The sequence below is a fragment of the Perognathus longimembris genome, chromosome 3, assembly GCF_023159225.1.
Source record: "Perognathus longimembris pacificus isolate PPM17 chromosome 3, ASM2315922v1, whole genome shotgun sequence".
Classification (NCBI taxonomy): Eukaryota; Metazoa; Chordata; class Mammalia; order Rodentia; family Heteromyidae; genus Perognathus; species Perognathus longimembris.
Window position 1 is genome coordinate 73,528,675 of NC_063163.1, and position 21,538 is coordinate 73,550,212.

The 21,538-nt window shown below is 55.6% G+C and overlaps 1 protein-coding gene across 1 annotated transcript; it reads left to right on the forward strand.

The window, feature by feature from the left end:
- Positions 1 to 491: 491 nt before the first annotated feature.
- On the forward strand, positions 492 to 21,120 carry Prkaca (protein kinase cAMP-activated catalytic subunit alpha). Its single transcript, XM_048342365.1, has 10 exons — positions 492 to 757; positions 10,993 to 11,054; positions 11,528 to 11,656; positions 14,442 to 14,540; positions 15,722 to 15,804; positions 18,105 to 18,231; positions 18,316 to 18,411; positions 18,494 to 18,616; positions 20,098 to 20,262; positions 20,481 to 21,120. The coding sequence occupies exons 1-10, from the start codon at positions 712 to 714 to the stop codon at positions 20,604 to 20,606; spliced, it is 1,056 nt and encodes a 351-aa protein (XP_048198322.1). The 5' UTR covers positions 492 to 711; the 3' UTR covers positions 20,607 to 21,120.
- Positions 21,121 to 21,538: the final 418 nt, after the last annotated feature.

A 21,538-nucleotide genomic window follows, 5' to 3' on the forward strand; every position in this document is an offset into this window, starting at 1 on the left:
GGGCCAGGCCGCGGCGTCAACCTCGGCTGGCGGGCGGCCGCTGCCGCACTGGGCGGGGGCGGGGGACTGCGGCGCGCTCGGGGACGGCTGGGCGCCCGCCGTGGGCCGCCTCCAGGGCCTCGGAGCGCGGTAGGGCGGCCCGCCAGCCTCCGCCGCCCCGCCCGGCTCGGGCCGCAGACTGTGCTTGCGCCCCGCCCTCTCACCCCGCGATCGACACCGAACGTTTTGCGGGGGGCTGGCCGGATAGGGCTTCTACGCCAATCCGCGGGCTCAAAAAGCAAGCCCTAGGACCTGTCGGGTATTTTAATCAATCAGGCGCGTGCGCCCGCCCAGCTGAGGCCTCGTGAGCCTGTGAGTGGCGGAGCGTCCTCAGGGTACGTCACGGAACCAAAAGCCAATGGAGACTCAGGAGGGTTTTTAGGACCCAATGGGCGGCAGCAAAGCGCCGTCAATCATGAATGCCTGGACCAATGAGAGGCGGGCTGCGGGGGCGTCACGGACAGAAGCAAAGGACTTGGACTGAGGTTCCCGGGCGAGCAGGCGCGGATAGACGCGGGAAGCAGCGGCTGGGCGGGGGTCGCGGCGCCGCAGCCAGCGCAGCCAGCCCGAGTGGCCGCCGCCTCCGCCGCCCAGTGCGCTTCGGGGTCGCCGGCCGCCGCTAGCACCCGCCGCAGCGCCGCTCCGGGACCGGCCGCGACCGCCGCCACTGCGATGGGCAACGCCGCCGCCGCCAAGAAGGGCAGCGAGCAGGAGAGCGGTGAGTGCGCGCCGTGACCCTGCCGCCGCCCCGCGCGCCGGCCCCCGCCTGTCCATCACCGCCGGCCCCTCCCCCGCCGGCCCCCGGTCCTCTGGCTCCTACCGCGCCCGAGGCTGGGGTCCGGGGGCCCACGAAGCAGCTTTTCCCCCACCCCGCCGTGGGGCCATTTGCCAAAAGACCGCGTCCCCCTCCCCCCAGCTGTCACCGAAAGCCCGGGCTCATTGCACCGCGGGGCCCGCATGGGGCCTGTCACCACCACCAGCCCTTTCCTGGACCCTCTCCCCAGATCCTCACCCCCGCCTCTCCCACCTCTACCGCGCTGCCCCAAGCTTCTTCCATTCTGGAGGTGCTGGCAGGGGTGGGGGTCTGCCTCCTCCAGACAGACTCTGACCATTTGGGGACCACACCCCTCCCCCTTCAGCTCCCCCCTCCCCCTTCAGCTCCCCCCATCTTTCTCCTGCCCTTCCCCTGTTCACCTAATCCCAGCCCCTACCTCTGCCCCGCCCCCCATCCACAGACCCCAGAGCACTTCCAACACTGCCTTTCCCTTCATGTGTCACTTGGCATGGGGGCCGGGCGCTTGCTGGGTCCCGTTGCCTCTCATCTTGTCGCTCTGTGTCTCTGTTACTACTCCCGTTGTCCAAGCACCTGTCCCTGACTCGGCTGGGGTAGAGGACTGTTTATGAACCAACCGGAAGATCTATGGAGGGCCTCCAAAGCCAAGTGCAGCCTGGAATTCACTGGGTGCTCTCTCTTGGTTTAGGAGTGGGGGCAATGGCACAGTCCCCTCCCATCTCCTGCCCTGTGGGGAGCTCTAGGTTCCGGGGAGGGCACCTCCATAGATGGTTGCCTCTGAGCTAACTGAGCTGTCATTCACCCAGTCCTGAGAGTTTTTTTCACCCACTCCTGGCCCCCCTGGGTATGGACAAATTGGGAATAGCTAGGTTGGTTGGGCTGTGACTAAGATGGTCAGCATGAGGACTTGCACCAGTAGATTCTGCCTGTCATCTGAGCTACTCAGAAGGCTGAAATCATAGTTTGAAGCTACCCCAAGCAGGGAAAGTCTATATGAGATTCTTTTCTCCATTTACCTAGCAAAAAGCTGGAAGTGGAGCCTTGAGCAGAAAAAGCTCAGCAGCAGTGCTCAGGCTCCTGGACTGGCGCATACATACCCCCATAAATGAAGAAGACTTGGGAGGTGGGGACAGTGAGAAGAGTAATAAGTGGCACATAGTGATTTTCTTCACCAGGGAACAGATGGATTTTGACATTGACCCAGAGCTCACCCAGAGGGAGACCCCCCCACCCCCAGGCATATTGACCTTTCCCAGCTAGAGACAGAACTTGATTCTGCCTTTGGAAATGTCTTCAGAAATGGGCTTGGGACCCCTCCCTAATTCTTCCAGCTCTGAAGTTGTCCCTCAGCTGGGATCCTGTTCTAGTGCATCCGTTCTTCCCCCCCCCCCCAAAAAAAATACTCAGATCTGAGAAGAGTGGCCATGCCCAGCCTTGCCTTTTTTTTTTTTTTAACAGTTCTTGGTTCTCAAACTCCAGCATCTAAGACTTACCCAGAACGTCCCTTCCCAGAAAAATCAGGGGAAAATTATAAATGAAAAAGAAAAAAAAAAGGCCAGGGAACTTTGATTCCCACATGGAATAGAAGCAACAGAATTTTAAAAGTTGCAGAGTAGCCCGGAAGGGGCCTCAAGTGTCCCCACTGGGCAGGGAAGGGGCCTCAAGTGTCCCCACTGGGCAGGGGCACAGGCTTGCAGTTGAAAGCTTGATGACAGAGGAGCAGGTGGGTCGGGTCCAAAACAGTCCTGGGCCTGAGCTTGGAGGGACTAGTGGGAAAGCAGGAGGGGGGAGACCCAGCCCCCAGCAGGTGAGGCCAGCTCTGTATAGCAGTGGCTCGGATGAAAGTTGGGGAGATGACATAGTCTTGAAAAACCTTTAGGCATATCACACACATGCAGGGGGAGGGGTGGTTGGGGAGGGGTGGAAAGCCTCACAGAGTAAAAGATCCCAAGAAAGAGATCACAGGCACCAGAAGTAACTGCTAGTTCTCTCAAGATGAAATAGTGCTACTATTTATTGGGCCTCTAAGGCTGGGGGCCAGGCTAAATGGTCTCCATAGATATATTTGCTCTGATGATTTTCATATGGGGCTTTTCCAAATGAACCACTCAGTTTGACGTACGTGATATCACAGAAGCAAGATTCACATCTGCCTCCATTCACCAGCAAACTTCCTGGATCCTAAAATTTCCCAACTCAGATTTTCTTTCTTTTTATTTTATTTTTTGTGCTGGTCCTGGGGCTTGAACTCAGGGCCTGAAACACTGTCCTTAAGTTTTTTGTGTGTGTGCTCAAAGTTAGTGCTCTTACCACTTTGAGCCACAGCACCATTTCTAGCTTTTTTTTTTTTTTTTTTTTTTTGGCCAGTCCTGGGGCTTGAACTCAGGGCTTGGAGACTGTCCCTGAACATCTTTTACTCAGGCTTCATGCATGCTAGGCAAGCACTCTACTGCTAAGCCACATTCCCGGCTGCATTTCTAGCTTTTTCATAGTTAATTGGAAATAAGGGTCTTGTGGAATTTCCTGCCAAGTTTGGCTTGGAAAAAGCTGGGCACAGTGATGCATACCTATAATCCCAGCACCAAGAGGCTGAGATGGGGGATTCAGAGTTTGAAGCCAGTGCTGGGATGTAGCTCAATGGCAGAGCACTTGCTTAGCAAGTGTAATGTCCAGGGTTCAAACCCCCAGGCCAAAAAAAGAAAAGACAAGAACGAAATACAATAAAGAAAAAGAGAACCAGTGTTTGAATCCAGCCTGATTCAAACCAGTGTTTGAATCCACAGTAAGTTCCAAACTAACTAGGGTGCAAGCAAGACCCTGCCTCTCATTATAATAAGTTAAAATTTTACTTTCTTCATGTGCCAGCATTGGAACTTGAACTGAGGTCCTTGAAGTCTCGCTTGGCCTTTTCGCTCAAGGCTGGCACCTTACCACTTGAGCCACAGCTCCACTTCAGGCTTTTTGCTGATTGGGGTAAGAGTCTCAATAAAGGGGCTGGGAATGTGGCCTAGTGGTAGAGTGCTTGCCTAGCATGCACCATATATACTGAAAAAATAAAACACGCTGGAAGTGGCGCTGTGGCTCAAGTGGTAGAGTGCTAGCCTTGAGCAAAAGAAGCTCAGGGACAGTGCTCAGGCCCTGAGTTCAAGCACCAGGACTGGCAAAAAAAAAAAAAAGTCTTAATGAAGCTGGGCGCTGATGGCTCACACCTGTACTCTGTAGTCCTGGCTACTCGGAGAGGCTGAAGTCTGAGGATTGCAGGTCAAAGCCAGCCCAGGCAGTAAAGCCAGTTAAACTTTTATCTCCGTATAGCTACCCCCAAACACCAAAAGTAACGCTGCAGCTCAAGTGTTAGAGTGCTAGCTTTGAGCACAAAAGCTCAAGGCCCAGAGTTCAAGCCCCAGGACCAGCATACACAAAAAAAGTCTCAATGATTTTCCTGCCTGGGCTGGCTTTGAACTGTGATCCTCACATCTCAGCCTCCTAAGTAGCTAGGATTACAGGCATGAGAGCCACTGGCAGAATTTTACTAATTTCTGTTTAGTGGTCTTAAGCAATATTGTAAATGAAATCATGGGATTGCTACGCCTGTTATATTCTTGTGGATGCAGAGTAAAATAGACTGTAACTTTTCCAGACACCATGTCACACTTGGGGCAATGCTGGAAGCAGTTCTTCCCCTCCCCCACACCTCTGGATTGGGCAGGAAGCACCCCCTCTGGACTTAGTGGCCCCCAAGAGCATTGATGGAATGAGATAGATTTTACTCATATAGACCAGGGATGAGGCAAAAGTGGGTTCAGTAGCCACGTCAGCCTGCAGGGGGCACCTGCCTTTCATCTCACACATGCCAGCCTTGAGGGGCACCAGTCAGACTTCTTGCAAGTATCCATTCTCCCCCCCCCCAATCAGTTTCCAAAAGATGACAGGCATTACAGGACAGCAGAGAGGACATGGCAGGAGTGGGGGGCAGATCAGGCCTCCGGTTCTGGCCAGGCTGGGGCAATCAGGAGCAGCCAGCAGCCCCAGGAGACTCCCAGGACAGCCAGCCAAGCGGGGCTCAGGTCCTGGCTGGCACTGGCTAAAGATCCCCCTGGGAGTTGGCACATCCAAGAAGAGGCATAGCTGGTCTTCAGCCCATCCAGGCACTGAGAAGGGGAGGTCGTGGGGAGGGGGCTCCCCAGATGGGAGAGAGCTGTTGTTGCCCTCTAGCCTGCTACAGAGGCTTCAGAGGGTCAAACCTTACTCTGAGCTCCGTCTGGCAGTTGTACGGGTAGCCAGGAGGGCCCTGCCGAGTGGCATCACCCTCGGCGATGCCGGGCCATCCAAAGTGTTGAGGGTTCTGGCTGGTGTTCCCTTGTCCACACTGGCTAACAGGTTGAGTTTTTATTCTTGATGTGTTCCCCCCTGCCTCGACCCCTGGAACTCCCTGGCTCCCCCTACAGCCAGGGCTCTGGGGCTGGCCAGGCTGGTGCTGCAGGTCTTCTGAGCCTTGCCAGCCACCGTAGTCCGGGCACCCTATGAGCAAGACTGAGTGATGGCTTCCAGCTCCTACGATGGTGAGGCTGAGCCCTGTTGCTATAGCAACTTCCCAGGCACTTTCAGCCCCTAGAGTCAGGGAAGGGCTGCAGGAAAGGTTTGGGGGAGCAGGTAGAAAGGAGGCACCCCTGGGGCCCCTGGCAGGCCCTGGGATCTGTCTCTCGACTGGCCCCCCAGGGCTCTGGGGCCTGGGAAAGATGAGTGGAGGGGGCGGCCCCAGAGTGGGGGTCCAGTCTCCCACAGAGCAGGGGGGTGGCCCGGCCACTGTTGAGGTTCATCTCACAATGAAGATCGGGCCTGCTCAGATTGAGAGGTAGGCCAGCTCATTGTTGGGGTTCCACATGGACTGAGGGAGTCATCCAATCCGCTGATCATGGGGTGCAGTCCACTCCATTCTTGGGTTCCCCTCAGACTAGAAGGGGTTCTACACAACACTGGGGAGGCTGGGCACCCCGGGCTGGGTCTTCCTGCCCCAGAACCCCAGTCTCTTCCAGGCTGTGGAGGACAGAGGTCTGAGGCTGTTGTGGAGAGAGGAGGCTGGCACAGTCAGACCCCCCTCTGCAGCATCCTGTGCTTTGTTATCTCCCTCTGATGGGCCCCAGATTTCCTGGGGGTGTTTGGGGTTTCCAGGCTCAAGAATGGAGGCCCATGGCAGGGATTGTGGGCCATAGACCAGGCAGGCCACTTCCTGGAGCCAGGACACCCATGTGCAGGGAGGCTGCCCTGCCTCTCCCCTTCTTTGGAGTTCTGGGAAGGAGAACGGGGACGGTTAGGGCAGCTCCCAGCCCCCGCCCCGGGTGAGCCGTTAATTTGCTTCCAGTTTGGACTTTGAGGGCCCAGCGCAGAGCTAAGCACAGGGCAAGGTTTGACAGAGGCCAAGGACAGCCTCACCTCCCCCGCATGGGAACAGGACAGGGGACCAGATGTGCCCGTGTCTAGGGGGAGTGGGGCTTGAGGGGAGCAGTCAAGGTGGTCCTCATCACCGCCCCCCCACCCCCAGCCTTTGTCTCCTGCTGTTCCTCCAGCTAATTAAGGAGCATGGGGGTCCTCCCAGCCAGTTTCTGTGCCTGAGCCTGGGTCTTAACTCCTTCCCCAACTGCTCTGGCACTGGATCAGTCGTGCCCACGGAGGAGGGCAGAGCCAGACTCTGGGAAGTGCTGTAATGCAGGCTCTTTCCTGGGGCAACCAGGGTGGCTGCCAGAGGAGGACCCTCCCCCCCCCCCCCCATGATCTTCCCTCACTCTGGCCAAGGGTAGCCCAGAGCAGGTAGACCAGGTACCTTTATTTATTTGTTTTGGGGTTTTTTTTTGCCAGTCTTGGGGCTTGAACTCAGGGCCTGGGCCCTGTCCCTGAGATGCTTTTGCTCAAGGCTAGCACTCTTCCACTGGCTTTTTCTGTGTATGTGGTACCAAGGAATCGAACCACTAAGCCACCTTCCCAGTCCAAGCAGGTAGAGCAGGCAGGTACCTTTAAATGCTTCCATGGCAACCAGCTGCTGCTGCCTGTCCCCTGAGGCTCCCGGCTCCAAGGCTCCGGTTTTCTCCCATCTCTGGGCAGCTTCCAGGGCCGCCGGGGATGGATCTGGGGTCAGGCGGCCACCAGGGTGAGGACTCGGACCTCAGCTTCCAGTGCTGGCTGCAGCTCCTGCTCTGGGCCCACCTGGCTGTCCGTCTCCTGGCCTACCTGTGCCGCCACGCCCATCAGGGGCCTAAGCGGCAGCCAGCACCCTAAGCCTCCCCAGGCAGGAGTGGGGGGAAGCTGGACCTCAGGGCCCCCACCTCCATGCCGTCTGAGGCTGAGAGAGACAGGAAGGACAGGTGAGTGTCCCAGTGCAGGCTGTGACCAGCTGTCCACAGTGACGCCCTTCCTGCGCTCTCAGAAGCCACCGCAGGGCTGTGCCAGGGACAGTGGCACAGCAGACGGCCGTTCTTGTCCAGGCACAGGGCCAGGCCTTGCTCTGCCACCCTGTGTGGGAGAAAGGAGTCCCCAGAGGGGAGACATTTCCAAGACAGGTCTTGGGTGCCACAGATGCTCCCCTGGGAACCATGCAGTCGTCAGGTTCAGCGTGGTCATCTGGCCACTGGGAGCCCCACTGTCCACTGCCTGCCACCTACTGGGTCACCCTTTTGCAACCATTACCCTTCTAGACCCACAAAGGGCGTGTTGAAGGTGGCCGGCTCATCCCAGGGACAGTGCGGGAAAGAGGGAGAAGCAGACAGCTGAGTTGTGCCAGCCAGGCAGGTCAAAGTGGGGGTGTGCTGGGGCCCCGGAGAGTCTGAGTGGTCCATGGGCTGTTCTGCCACTCAGCCTGTAACTAGGGCCAAACCAGTGACAGAGTGGGTGAACGCGAGGGGTCCCATGGCAGTGGGGGCCCAGGCAGGGTGGGCCGCCCACGCAGCCCCTGTTCATGTCAACCCCTCTGACATGAGCAGATCTGGTCATGCTTGCTGCCAGGGGCGCACACCTGTACCTTACTCCTGGGCTGAGTTGTGAGGATCCAGGTTCAAAGCCAGGCCAGGCAGGAAAGTCTGTGAGATTTTATTTTATTTTATTTTGCCAGTCCTGGGGCTTGAACTCAGGGCCTAGGCACTGTCCCTGGCTTCTTTTGCTCAAAGCTAGCCATCTGCCACTTGAGCCACAGTGCTTCCGGCTTTTTCTGTGTATGTGGTAGCGAGGATTCAAACCCAGGGCTTCATGCATGCTAGGCAAGCACTCTACTGCTAAGTCACCTTCCCAGCCCAAGTCTGTTGAGACTTTTTGTTTGTTTGTTTGGTTTTTTTGTTTGTTTTTTTTTTTGCTGGCTTTTTCTGTGTATGTGGTACCGAGGATTCAAACCCAGGGCTTCATTCATGTATACGAGATGAGCACTTTACCACTTGGCCGTATTTCCAGCCCTAGTCTGTTGAGATTTTAACCAGCCAAAAGCTGGAAGCAGAGCTGTGATTCAAGAGGTAGAGCACACTAAAGACAGTGCCCAGGCCCTGATTTCTTCAAGCCCCAGAACTGGCACCAAAAAAAAACCTGGGTGCTGGTAGCTCACAACTGTCATCCCAACTACTCAGGAGGCTGAGATCAGAGAATCACAGTCTAAAGCCAGCCTGGGCAGGAAAGTCTGTGAGACTTTTTTTTTTCCAGATCTGGGGCTTGAACTCAGGGCCTGAGCACTGTCTTTGAGCTGCTTTTACTCAAGGCTCTACCACTTGAGCCACAGTACCACTTCTGGCTTTTTCTGTGTATGTGGTATGAGAAATCCAGCCCAGAGCTTTATGCATGCAAGGCAAGCGCTCTATCGCTAAAGCCACATTACCAGCCCTGTGAGACTCTGATCTCCAATTAACTAGTAGAAAACTAAAAGTGGTGCTGTAGCTCAAAGTGGTAGAGCCTTGAGCAAAAGAAGCTCAGGGACAGTGTCCAGGCCCTGAATTCAAGCCCTGTGACTGATAAAAAATTGATCCGGGCACCAGTGGCTCAGGCCTGTAATCCTAGCTACTCAGGAGGCTGAGATCTGAAGATCGAGTTTCAAAGCCAGCTCTGACAGGATAGTCGATGAGACTCTTATTTCCCGTAATCCAGTGGAAAACCCATAAGTGGCACTATGGCTCAAGTGGTAAAGTACCTCAAGTGGTAGCCTGGGGCTGAAGAGTTCAGGGACGGCACCCAGGCCCAGAGTTCAAGGCCCCACCGCTCACACACACACACACACACACACACACACACACACACACACACACACAGAAGGCTGATCCTCAGAGCCATGCCCACCCCGTATGGTAGCTGCAGGACATGTGTGTGATATGGAATCCACCAGGCTGCTTGGTGAAGAGCAGGCAGGCCCTGGGGCCCATCCCTGGGACTTCAAAACAATTAAATAAAATACAGAATACATTAGTTCACATACCTGGGCATGGTAGGACTCACTTGTAGTCCCAGCTACTGGGGCCACTGAAGCAGAGCATTACTTGGACCCTGGGCACCCTAGTGAGACCTCAGAAAGGCAAATAACCACCAGGTGCTGGTGACTCACACCTGTAATTCCATCTACTCAGAAGGCTGAGATCTTTGGATCATGGTTCGAAGCCAGCCTGGGCAGGAAAGTCCACGAGATTCTTATCTCCAATTCACCACCACCAGAAAACCGGAAGTGGTGCTGTGGCTCAAAGTAGAAGAGCAGTGGCCTTGAACACAAAAGCTCAGGGACAGCACCCAGGCCCTGAGTTCAAGCCCCATGACCAACAAAAGAAAAAGAAAAAAAGCAAATGAGTTGTCTGGAAAGCAAAGTCAAAAAGACAAGGCTGGCATGGGGCAGTTGGTGGAGGATTCTCCTGACAAGCTAGCAGGCCTGAGTCTTACTGTCAGTGCTGCAGAATTGGGGGCAGGGGGTGCTTTCAAGTCACCACTGTGAATTTCCTATCTAAGTTTCTTGTGGGTGTGGCTGTTGGTGTGTGTGCACACCTGATTGTGTGCCAGTACTGGGGCTTGAACTCAGGACCTAGGCGCCATTTCTCAGCATTTTGGGGGGTTTTGTACCATGTAAGCCACCACTCTACTTCAGCTTTTTGCTGGTTAATGGGAGATAAAACTCTTACAGACTTTCCTGCCCAGGCTGACTTTGAACCGCCATAAGCAGATCTCAGACTATGTTACGTAGGAGTGGCCAGCTCCTCTGTAAAATACTTTAAAAATTACAAATGAGATGATGAGGTAGCATTTCTATTGCAGGGAGCCCCTTTGCCAGGGGAGGCTCAGGCCCCACTGCCTGTCATTTTCTCTATCTGTACTGAGGAGGGAAACTGAGGCCCAGAGAGGTGATTGGCTCAAGGTCACACAGCTTGTCAGGGACCAGACTAGATCTCAGCCCTCAACCACGCTGCCTGTCCACCCTTGTGGCCCCCAGCACCCACTTCAAGCCTCAGTTTCCTTGGCTGGAAGTCAGATGAAAGCAGAGGGCGGGCAGCTCTGGGACTGCCAGCGGAGCTTCCCCAGTGGCACATGGGCCATTGGCCTTGGGGTGCCATGGAGCCCACAGGGCGTTGGGCATCAGGGCCCATGTGACCAGCTGAGAAGAGGGGCCATCTGGGGGCCACGGTGACAGCTGAGCCCCCCACAGGCTAATGAACCCCAAGGCCTCCACCCTGAGTTGGGCCTCCCCAGAGCGGCTGCCAGATCTAAGGCTATAAATACCTCGGCTGGCCTGGGGCCGGGCCAGGAATGTCGCTCAGAACTGGGCCCCGGTGGTGTGTGTGTGTGTGTGTGTGTGTGTGTGTGTGTGTGTGTGTGAGAGAGAGAGAGAGAGAGAGAGAGAGCTGGCTGCCTTTTGGTCACCTGGGAGTGACCCCTATGTCTCCTGGTACCCCACTTTGGATGATCTGTAACAAGGAGGTACCCAGGACCCAGCTCCTGTCAGGATTGCCTCGCACAGCCCCCAGAATTTCCTTTAGGCTCAGCCAGGGACCCCCAAAGACATTTGGTAAAGGTCAGGTTCTGGGTCTAGGCAGCTGCATCCTAACTTGGCACTAAAGTGGAAAAAGTTGGGCATCTCCTCCCTGGAGGCCTTGGTGGGATGGACTCTCCATCCAAGCCGGTCCCCTCCTGAGCTAACCCTGTTCTCTCTTGCTTTCCAGTGAAAGAGTTCTTAGCCAAAGCCAAAGAAGATTTCCTTAAAAAATGGGAAAACCCCGCCCAGGTGAGCCCCCCGCTTGACGGCACACCAATCATACAACCAAAGCCGCGCCAGCCATGTCAGTCACTAGCGACGGCTGTGGGAGGGGGAAATCAACAAATCAAAGCCAGCCTGAGAGGCATAGCAAGGCTATCCCAAAAGGACAGGTGAATGAATGAATGAACACATGAAAATCGAGGACCTCATGAAGGGTCCAGGCCTATTGTCATTTCTTCCTCCCATGACCCCCCCCCCCAGCCAGGCACCCCCCCCAGCTGGTGCCCTCCCGCCCCCTCCCCCAAACAGCTGCCAGCAGCTCCTGGGCCCCAGGCCAGGGCTGGATCTGTCCCTGTCCCTTGCCACTGCCTGGAGGAATGCACCCTAGTCCACCCACTGCCAGGGCCCCCTCTGCTGGTGGCACAGGACAGCCCCAGACCCCAGGGATGGGTGGGGAGGTGGGGGATGTGACCCTGATGGGCCCAACCCTCCCTCCGCAGAACACAGCCCAGATGGATCATTTTGACCGGATCAAGACCCTGGGCACGGGCTCCTTTGGGCGGGTGATGCTGGTGAAGCACAAAGAGACCGGGAACCACTACGCCATGAAGATCCTAGACAAGCAGAAGGTGAGCACGCTGCTGGCCACGTCCATGGGCTTTCACATCAGCCCCACGCTGGCCATGCCCATGGGCACCCAGGTCAGCCTGGTGGGTGGGGGAGGTACAGCTGGGCCAGCCTGTGCCAGGCCTTATCTGCAGCCCCCGCTTTCATCACGTGCATGTCTTCTTGTCTGTTAATAAAGAAATTTGAACCCAGCACTGGTGGCTCACACCCATCATCCCAGCTTCTCAGGAGGCTGAAATCTGGGGATCACAGTTCAAAGCCAGTCCAGGCAGGAAAGTCTATGAGACTATTCAGTTATGCAGCAGAAAAATTAGGAAGCAGAGCTATGGCTCAAGTGGTAGAGCTCCATTCTTGGGTGGAAAAAGCCCAAGGACAGTGAACAGGCCGTGAACAGGCCCTAGGACTCACCAGAAATGGAGCTGTGGCTCAAGTGGTACAACACTGGCCTTGAGCAAAAGAAAAAAAAAAGGCCGGGCACTGGTGGCTCACGCCTGTCACCCTAGCCACTCAGGAAGCTGAGATCTGAAGATCGCAGTTCAAAGCCAGCTCAGGCAGAAAAATCCATGAGACTCTTGTTTCCAATTAATCACCACAATATTTGGAAGTAGCACTATGGCTCAAGTGGCAGAGCGCTAGCCTGCTAGAAACTCAGGGACAATGCCCAGGCCTTGAGTTCAAGCCTCACAACCTGCACAAAAAAAAAAAAAAAGAAAAGAAAAGCAATTTAAGCCTGTAAGTGCAGCTCTGGGCAGAGTCCTTGCCCAGGTGTATAAGACCCAGGTGGGTCCCAACATCACAAACAACAGTCCACAGGAAGAAGAAGGTGGCCTTCTGGGTGAACAGCTCCTTTTTATTTTGTTTTGTTGTTTTTTTTTTTTTGCCAATCCTTGGGCTTGAACTCGGGGCCTGAGCACTGTCCCTGAGCTGCTTTTGCTCGAGGCTAACAATCTACCACTTGAGCCACAGCACCACTTCCAACTTTTTCTGTGTGTGTGGTGCTGAAGAATTGAACCCAGGGCTTCATGCATGCTAGGCAAGTGCTCTACCACCAAGCCACCTTCCCCACCGACACCTCCTCCCTTATGTGAAGAACTTTGGCACCTTCAGATGTTAGAGCCCCTGGGGAGGTTCCCAGAGGCCATGCATACCAGGGAACAGCTGCATTGCCCAAGCTCCTAGAATGTGCCAGCCCAGGACTAGAAGGCCCTGGCTATCACCACGCATCTGAGGCTGGGAGGAGGGAGGCAGCAGCTGGGAGGATTCCTAGAGGAGGCTGTGTGGGTGTCAGTCGTGGGGCTTGAACTGGCCTGGGTGCTGTCCCTGAGCTCTTTTTTTTTTTTTTTTTTTTGGCCAGTCCTGGGCCTTGGACTCAGGGCCTGAGCACTGTCCCTGGCTTCTTTTTGCTCAAGGCTAGCACTCTGCCACTTGAGCCACAGGCCGCTTCTGGCCGTTTTCTGTATATGTGGTGCTGGGGAATCGAACCTAGGGCCTCGTGTATCCGAGGCAGGCACTCTTGCCACTAGGCTATATCCCCAGCCCCCTGAGCTCTTTTTGCTCACGGCTACCACTCTACCACTTGAGACATAGCACCACTTCCAGTTTTCTGGTGGCTCAGTGGAGAGGAGTGTCTCACAGATTTTCATGCCCAGCTTGGCTTTGAACCACGATCCTTAGATCTAAACCTCCTGAGTAGCTGGGATGACAGGTGTGAGCCGCTGGCGCCCTGCTTATAATAGACATTCTTTCCATGAAGCGTTTTGAGATCTGATGATGCCAGGGTGTCATTGCATATAAATGATACAAGTCACAAGGACTTTTGTATATGTGTGTATATGTGTGCATGCACGCGTTGCTGGGGTCAAATGCTGCCAGCTCCCCAGCCCAACAGCTGATTGCAGCTCTTCTAGGCACCCCATCAGGATGTCAAAACAGTACCTCCCCCCAAAAACCACATGAAATTCTTTTCTTCCTTTTTTTTCTTTTTGGTGGCAGATACTAGGACTTGAGATGAGTTCTTGCTGATTTTTCTTACTTCAAGCTTGTACTCTACCACTTGAGCCATGCCTCTACCTCAGCTTTTTGTTGGATCATTGGCAATAGAGTTTCAGGGACTTACCTGGTTAGGCTGGCTCAAACCATGATGTCAGCCTCCTGAGTAGCTAGGATGACAGGCATGAGCCCCAGCACTCAGTATTGTTTGTATTTTGTGATGCTGAAAAATACGTGCTGAGCAAAGGCTCTGCCACTGAGCTGTGCCCCCAGCCCTTAAAACTTCATTTTAGCAATATACATATCTATCTATCGTGCGCACGCATGCACACATATGCACACGCTGATCCTGAGACTTGAAGTCAGGGTCTGGGTGCTGGCACTCTTGAACCACAGTGCCACTTCTAGCTCTTTCCTGAGTAGCTCATTGGAGATGAGTCCCATGTACTTTCCTGCCTTGGCTGGCTTTGAACCCTAATCCTCAGATCTCAGAGTAGCTGGGATGACAGGCGTGAGCCACCGGTGCCCTGCTGGAATGTCTGTGCCCACAAGCCCCTGGGGCCAGCCTTGTCTCACTGCAGCTTTGTCCTTTCCTCCAGGAAGCCTTCGGTGTTGGCCTGTGGCGGGCGGTGGGGAGGTGACAGGAGCCTTCCCTGGCAGCCATGTAGGGAAGAGTAGCCTCCGGCCACATCCTCTTGGTGTTCTCAGCCACCTCAGCTTTTCTGACTGAAGGGTCCAAGCTAGGGCCTTGGGGCTCATACACCCCCTCTCAGGTCCCCTCCTCTCTGTGTCCCCCAGGTGGTGAAGCTGAAACAGATCGAGCACACCCTCAATGAGAAGCGGATCCTGCAAGCGGTCAACTTCCCATTCCTGGTCAGGCTTGAGTTCTCGTTCAAGGTGGGGGCCACCGCCAGGCCTGGGGGGCCCTGGCTCCCAGTGGCCCGCTGCTGCCAGGCCCGAGCAAGCCCACAGGAGGGGGTCCTGCAGAGTTTCTTTCTTTTTTTTTTTTGGCCAGTCCTGGGCCTTGGACTCAGGGCCTGAGCACTGTCCCTGGCTTCTTCCCGCTCAAGGCTAGCACTCTGCCACTTGAGCCACAGCGCCGCTTCTGGCCGTTTTCTGTATATGTGGTGCTGGGGAATCGAACCTAGGGCCTCGTGTATCCGAGGCAGGCACTCTTGCCACTAGGCTATATCCCCAGCCCATTGCAGAGCTTCTTTTGTGTGTTTGCACTGGTCCAGGGATTCAGAGCCTGGGTGCTGTCCCTGAGGGTTTCACCCCAGTCTGGAGTTCAGCCACTGGAGCCACAACTCTACTTGTGGCATTTTTTTTTTCCCCAGTCCTGGGCTTGGACTCAGGGCCTGAGCACTGTCCCTGGCTTCTTTTTGCTCAAGGCTAGCACTCTGCCACTTGAGCCACAGCGCCACTTCTGGCCACTTTCTATATATGTGGTGCTGGGGAATCGAACCCAGGGCTTCATGTATATGAGGCAAGCACTCTTGCCACTAGGCCATATTCGCAGCCCCTGGGTTCGATTCTTTAGCACCACATATATAGAAAATGGCTTTTTGATGGTTCACTGAAGATAAAGAGTCGCAGGGACTTTTCTGCCTGGGTGGCTTTGAACCAGGGTGGCTTTGAACCAGCATCCTTAGATCTAAGCTTCTTATGTAGCTTGGATCACAGGCTGGGATTACAGCCAGCGCCTAGCTTTCTCGGTTGTGTTTGAGATGAAGGTTCAGCACAAAGCTGGGCCTCTACACTCCTGCTGGGCCTGCCTCACCCCTTCCAAGTCTGGGATTATAGGTGTGCGCCACCACACTCTGTGTGGTTTCCTTTGGGGCTCTGAAAGCGCTGGGGCTTTCTTTACCACGGTCAGCAGAGGTTTGCAGGTGACAGGCCAGGAAACCCTCCAGCCTTCTTCCTCAGGTCACTGCCTCTGAGCCAGGCCCCACCCGCACTGCAGAATGAACTGTGGGGGGGAGGGGTATTCAGCCGTGCAGTGCTCCCACCCTGTAGCCTCCAAGGCCTTTGGGGGCCCAGGACCAGGAGCAGGGTGTCACCTCTGTCCACCCCCCCAGGACAACACGAACTTATACATGGTCATGGAGTACGTGCCTGGAGGGGAAATGTTCTCGCACCTACGGCGGATCGGCAGGTTCAGGTAAGCAGCCATGCCTGCACCCCAACACTGCTAGGCCTGGGGGATACACAGCCTGTACCCCAGTACTGCCAGACCATGGAGTAGGCATACAACCCAGGGTTTATTCCCCCATGCTGAGGAATCTGCCATGCATGGACCCCCCAGAACCACACAGACAGATGAAGGCAGTAACCTGAGTTGACTTTGGGGAGAGGGGCCCAGCAGCATGAAAGAGTAATGGTGGCATTTCACGTGAGCTATGCCTCTAGTTTTTGTTTTGTTGGTTTTTTTTTTTTGCCAGTCGTGGAGCTTAACCTCGGGGCCTGGCTTCTTTGTGCTCAAGGCTAGCACTCTACCACTTAAGCTGTACTTCCAGCTTCTTCTTAGTAGTTTATTGGAGATCAGAGTCTCACAGACTTTTCTGCCTAGGCTGGCTTTGAACCACCATCCTCGGATCTCAGCCTCCTGAGTAGCTGGGGTTACAGGCGTGAGCCACCAGTGCCTGCCCCTCCCCCCAGCCCTTTTTTGTGTCAACTCTTTTCCATGTGGGTCTTGAACATTTTGCCCTGGCTGCCCTTGGACCACGATCCTCCTATTTATGTTTCCTGCTTAGCTGGAGTGACAGACAGGTGCCACCCTGCCCAGCTTTTTACTGGTTGAGATGAGGTCGTAGAGAGCTTTTTAAAGCCCAGGCTGGCCTCGGATTGCAATCCTCCTGATCTCAGCCTTTCAAGTAGTTGAGATTACAGGGGTGAGCCACTGCGCATGGCTGCTCTGGTTATTTTTTGTACAGAGAGCCTTCCGTTTTTGCCTGGGCCCGCCTGAACCACAGTGCTATGCTGCTGCAGCTGCATTCATCACCACATCCAGTGTTTTCTGCTGGTTTTGTTTGTTTGTTTTTTTAATCTTTCTAAGTTGCCCAAGCAGGCCTGGAGCTCTGGGACTGAACTGATCTTCCCACCTCCATTTCCCAAGTAGCTGGGACGCAAGGTGTGCTCCACTGTACTCAGAAAAAAAAAGATAACTAGTCTGCAGTTTTATGTGGCTTTAAGATGTAGAGCCAGGCTGGGCTGCACACCTGTAATACAAACTTGGTGGAGGTCAGAGATCGGAGATGGAAGGGGGAAGTACAGCCTGAGGCCAGCCAGGTAGAAAGCAGGAGAGCCCTGTGGAGCCACACAAAACATGTTAACCTCCAAAGGAATGGGCGTGACTTCAGTGGTACAGCGCCTGCTTCTCAAAGTATAGACTATTTATTTACTTGGGCAGTACTAGGCTTTTATTACTTTTTTTTTTTTTTTTTTGCCAGTCCTGGGCCTTGGACTCAGGGCCTGAGCACTGTCCCTGGCTTCTTTTTGCTCAAGGCTAGCACTCTGCCACAGCACTACTTCTGGGCGTTTTCTATATATCTGGTGCTGGGAAATTGAACCCAGGGCTTCATGTATACAAGGCAAGCACTCTTGCCACTAGGCCATATCCCCAGTCCAGTACTAGGCTTTTAACTCAGAACTGTGAGCCTGGTAGGCAGGCGCTCAACCACTTGAGTCATGCCTCTGATACCTAGCAGTTTTTAAAACCTTGACTGGTAGCTATGATCATCTACAATGATCTTCGGTATTCCCTTCCATCGTGTGAAGTTTTGGGGTTTTTGTTTCTTTTTTCCAGTCCTGGGGCTTGAACTTGGGGCCTGAGCACTGTCCCTGGCTTCTTTTTGCTCAAGGCTAGCACTCTACCTCTAGAGCCACAGCACTACTCCTGGCTTTTTCTATATAAGTGGTGCTGAGGAATTGAACCCAGGGCTTCATGCACACGAGGCGAGCACTCTACCACTAGGCCACATTCCTAGCTGATCTCAGCTTTTTCAGTGGCTTGAACTATAGGTGTAAGCCACAGGCATGAGCTCCTAGCCCTTTTTAACTGTTTTGAGGCAGGGTCTCTCCAAGTTGCCTCAAGGCTAGCTTTGATCTTGAGACCTTCCTGCCTCAGCCCATGACATAGCTAGGATTCTAGGCTTGAGCCACTGGTTCCTGGCTTTGTCTTCTGTTTGGAGATGAGGTATGAAGGTCTTGCTCATGCTCCAGCTGCCCCCCCACCACTCACACCCCAGGCCCACACCCTCCTTGCCCTCCTCAAGTCTCAGTCGCCCAAGCTGCAGGGATCACAGCTGTGAACCACTGCGCCCGGCTTTGAATCCATTTGGGGACTAGGCTGGGGTGTCTTCCTGTGCAAGTGTCCAGGTAGCCTGCTTGCCCAGCCATGCAGGAGTGTGCTCGCCCCTGCCCCACTGACCCACCTGTCCCCCTCTTGCTTGTCCCCCACAGTGAGCCCCATGCCCGCTTCTATGCGGCTCAGATCGTCCTTACCTTCGAGTATTTGCACTCACTGGACCTCATCTACCGGGACCTGAAGCCAGAGAACCTCCTAATCGACCAGCAGGGCTACATTCAGGTGCCTGCCTGGGCTGGTGGGGGGCACCCTGGGGCCCCCAGCCCGCACCCCTGCCCAGCCATCTGTCCCTTTTTGTGCCCACAGGTGACAGACTTCGGCTTTGCCAAGCGCGTGAAAGGCCGCACTTGGACCTTGTGTGGGACCCCTGAGTACTTGGCCCCTGAGATAATCCTGAGTAAAGTAAGCACCCCTTCCCCCTGTCCCTCCCTGCCCGTTACCCTCTCCCCGCCCTCCCCCCATCACGCACTCCCATCTCACCCAGGGCTACAACAAGGCCGTGGACTGGTGGGCCCTCGGGGTCCTCATCTATGAAATGGCTGCAGGCTACCCACCCTTCTTCGCCGACCAGCCCATTCAGATCTATGAGAAGATCGTCTCCGGGAAGGTGAGGCTGGGGGCCCCGTGCCCCCCCAAGCTCTGCTTGTGGCTGTTGGGGTACAGGATGGCCGTGGGCCTAGTCCACGGGCCCACACTGGCTACCCCCGATGTTGCCTGAGTCCCAGCGACAAGACAGCCACACCTGGGCTGCCATCTCCTGGGGTCCCTCAGTAAGTGCAGCACCACATTTCCTGCTCAGTGTGTGGTGCGCGCTGTTCCCCCACCATGTCCTTGCCATCACCTGGCCCTGGGTCAGAAGGATGGCACCCCAGGGAGCAGGAAGGACCCCAAGGCTGGGTAAGGGGGTCCCACAGGGAGGGGTGTGGGAAGCCACAGCTGGCCCAGCTTCTCCCCCACCCCCCAGCCCTGCCACCCACCGGCCTTGAAACGGAACAGAGTTGTCCCGCCCCTCTGCACCTCATCTTACCCATGTGAGAAGCGAAGTGCTGTGGGGTGCAAAACAGAAGTGACTCGGGGTGGTGGCCCAGAGCAAAACTAAAGCAGTGTCCTGAGGAGCTGGGGGATGAACACAGAGCCTCTTTGTGGCTCCCTCCCTCCCCCGCCATGCTATCTCCTGCACACCCTGGGTGGCTCCCTGCGGGCCCAGGCCAAGGCCAGGCAGCACGGACTGAGCAGGGCTGGCAGGCAGTAGAGGCCGTGTGCAAGGTCCTGGGATCCCAGTTTCCACAACTGAGCTGTGCAGAGGCGGGGGAGGTGGGTTTGTGCAGAAGCCCCCGCAGGCCCCAGCAGAGCAGCCAGGAATGGAAGGCCCAGGCCTGAGGCAGCCTCCCCCAAGCTGCCTCCTCCTCCTCACTGAGACCCAGGATATGCCTGACAGCACTGGCTCTCAAGGCTGGGCCAGGGCCTCCCTGGAGCTCCCAAGTCAGCATTAGGCCCAGCAGGATGCCTCTGGGAGGGGTGTGTTTTGTCTCCGCAACCCTGGAGTTTGAGCCAGGCCTCACACTTGCAAGGCAGGTGTGTGTGCATCTTCCAGTCCTTTTATCTGTAGGATAGGATTGCTTCCTGCCACACCCACCTGGACCACCATCCAAGCTTCCCACAAAATCGGGATGCCAGGTGATATCACTGTGCCCCCATATTAGTTGACAAGAGGGGGTCCCTGGAACATTTCTGGACTGTGTTCCTCTGGATCTAAACCTCCCAAGTCACTAGGATCACTGGCCTTTGAGTCCTGGGACTTGCACTTGCCTGGCTGACTACCACTTCAGTCAGACACACACACACACACACACACACACACACACACACACTTGTGTCCAGCTTTTTGTTGCTGTTTGTGTTTGCTGGTAGTCCAGATGGGAGTCATGAACTTTCCTTACTGGGGTCCTCGGATCAGATCTCAGCCTGTTGAGTAGCCCAGAATAACAGGCCTGAGCCACTGGTCCCTGGCTGCTCCCAGGCCCGGCCCTGGAGTGTGGAGGCCCACGTGTTCTGGGAGGCATCCCACTTCTCTGTGCCCCTCTCCAGGTGCGGTTCCCGTCCCACTTCAGCTCGGACCTGAAGGACTTGCTGCGGAACCTGCTGCAGGTGGACCTCACCAAGCGCTTCGGGAACCTCAAGAACGGGGTCAACGACATCAAGAACCACAAGTGGTTTGCCACGACCGACTGGATTGCCATCTACCAGAGGAAGGTGGGCACCCTCCCCTCGCCTGACACCCCTCCCCACCGCTCCCAGCCAGTGTCATCCATGGGGAGGGACCTGGCCATTCCACCCCATTACCAGCCTTAATGTCAAGCCCAGGCCTGCAGTGTCCAGAGCAAACAGCTCCTGGACGTGTAGGCCATTTATGTTTTTTGTAGTTGTGCCAGCAAGGGCCACTGAGCCCCCCTTTTCTGGTCCCTCTCCAGGTAGAAGCCCCCTTCATACCAAAGTTTAAAGGCGCTGGGGACACGAGTAACTTCGACGATTATGAGGAGGAAGAGATCCGGATCTCCATCAATGAGAAGTGTGGCAAGGAGTTTTCTGAGTTTTAGGGGTGTGCCTATACCCCCAGGGGTTCTTTTTCTTTCTTTTCTTTTTTTTTTTTTTTGGTGGGGGGGTGGGAAGATTGGATTGAACAGCCAGAAGCCCCCAGAGTTCCTTGCATCTAACTTCACCCCCCACCTGGCCCTTCAGGGTTAGGGGGAGCAAGGGGGCCATTCAGATGGATGGAAACACCAGCTGCACCCCCCCCCCCCATTCCTTGGCCTCCCTGTCCCTCTCCCCACCCCCTTCAGCCTACTTCTGCCTGTTTAACATCAGTTTCTCAGCTCCAGTAGACCCCCATCTTGCTGGTATATCCGAGGGCAGGGGATGAGGATGAGGAGAGGGGACCCCACTTCCCCCCCTCCCCCCCTCCCCCCGGCACGAGGATGAACGGATGGACTGGAAAGCCGACCTCCCCTTCCCAGCGGTCCTGCGGGAGGAGAGACTTCTAAGGGCCATGTTGAGTGGGCTGCTGGCTAGAATTGAAAGGAAAAGGAAAAAATTAAAATCTATTAAGTTCTACAGTGCCTCCTCCCTCCTCCCGCCCCGCCCCTCCCAGGCCCCGCCCGCCCCCGCCCCGGCTGGGAAACCAACTTCGCAAAAGCAGGAAGTGGGGTTCGGGCCTGCCCCTAGCTACAGCACCCTCCACCCCTGCCACCAGGGGGACACCGGGGCCCCCCACCCCGCGTGGACCCCTCCACAGCTTCCTCCACCCTCCCGCTACTGGGAGCCCAAGCAGCTGCCCCAGCCCTGCCAAAGACAAAGTTTGTTCTCCCAACCCCCCAAAAGATGCGGGGAGCCCTACGCTTAGTAGGGCTTTCCGCCCAGCCTCAGACCCCCCCCCCCAACTCCATTTTATTCTCAGCTGGATTTGAATTCCCAGCCTCCCCTCTGCTCAGCTGGGATGGCGACCCCAGGCCCCCGCACCCTCGGCCCCGCC

Coding starts and splice junctions, on each gene's coding strand:
- Prkaca (XM_048342365.1), top strand. CDS start 712: ATGGGCAACGCCGCCGCCGCCAAGAAGGGCAGCGAGCAGGAGAGCG. Junction 11,657..14,441: donor AGATCCTAGACAAGCAGAAG/GTGAGCACGCTG, acceptor TGTGTCCCCCAG/GTGGTGAAGCTGAAACAGAT. Junction 15,805..18,104: donor CGGCGGATCGGCAGGTTCAG/GTAAGCAGCCAT, acceptor TGTCCCCCACAG/TGAGCCCCATGCCCGCTTCT.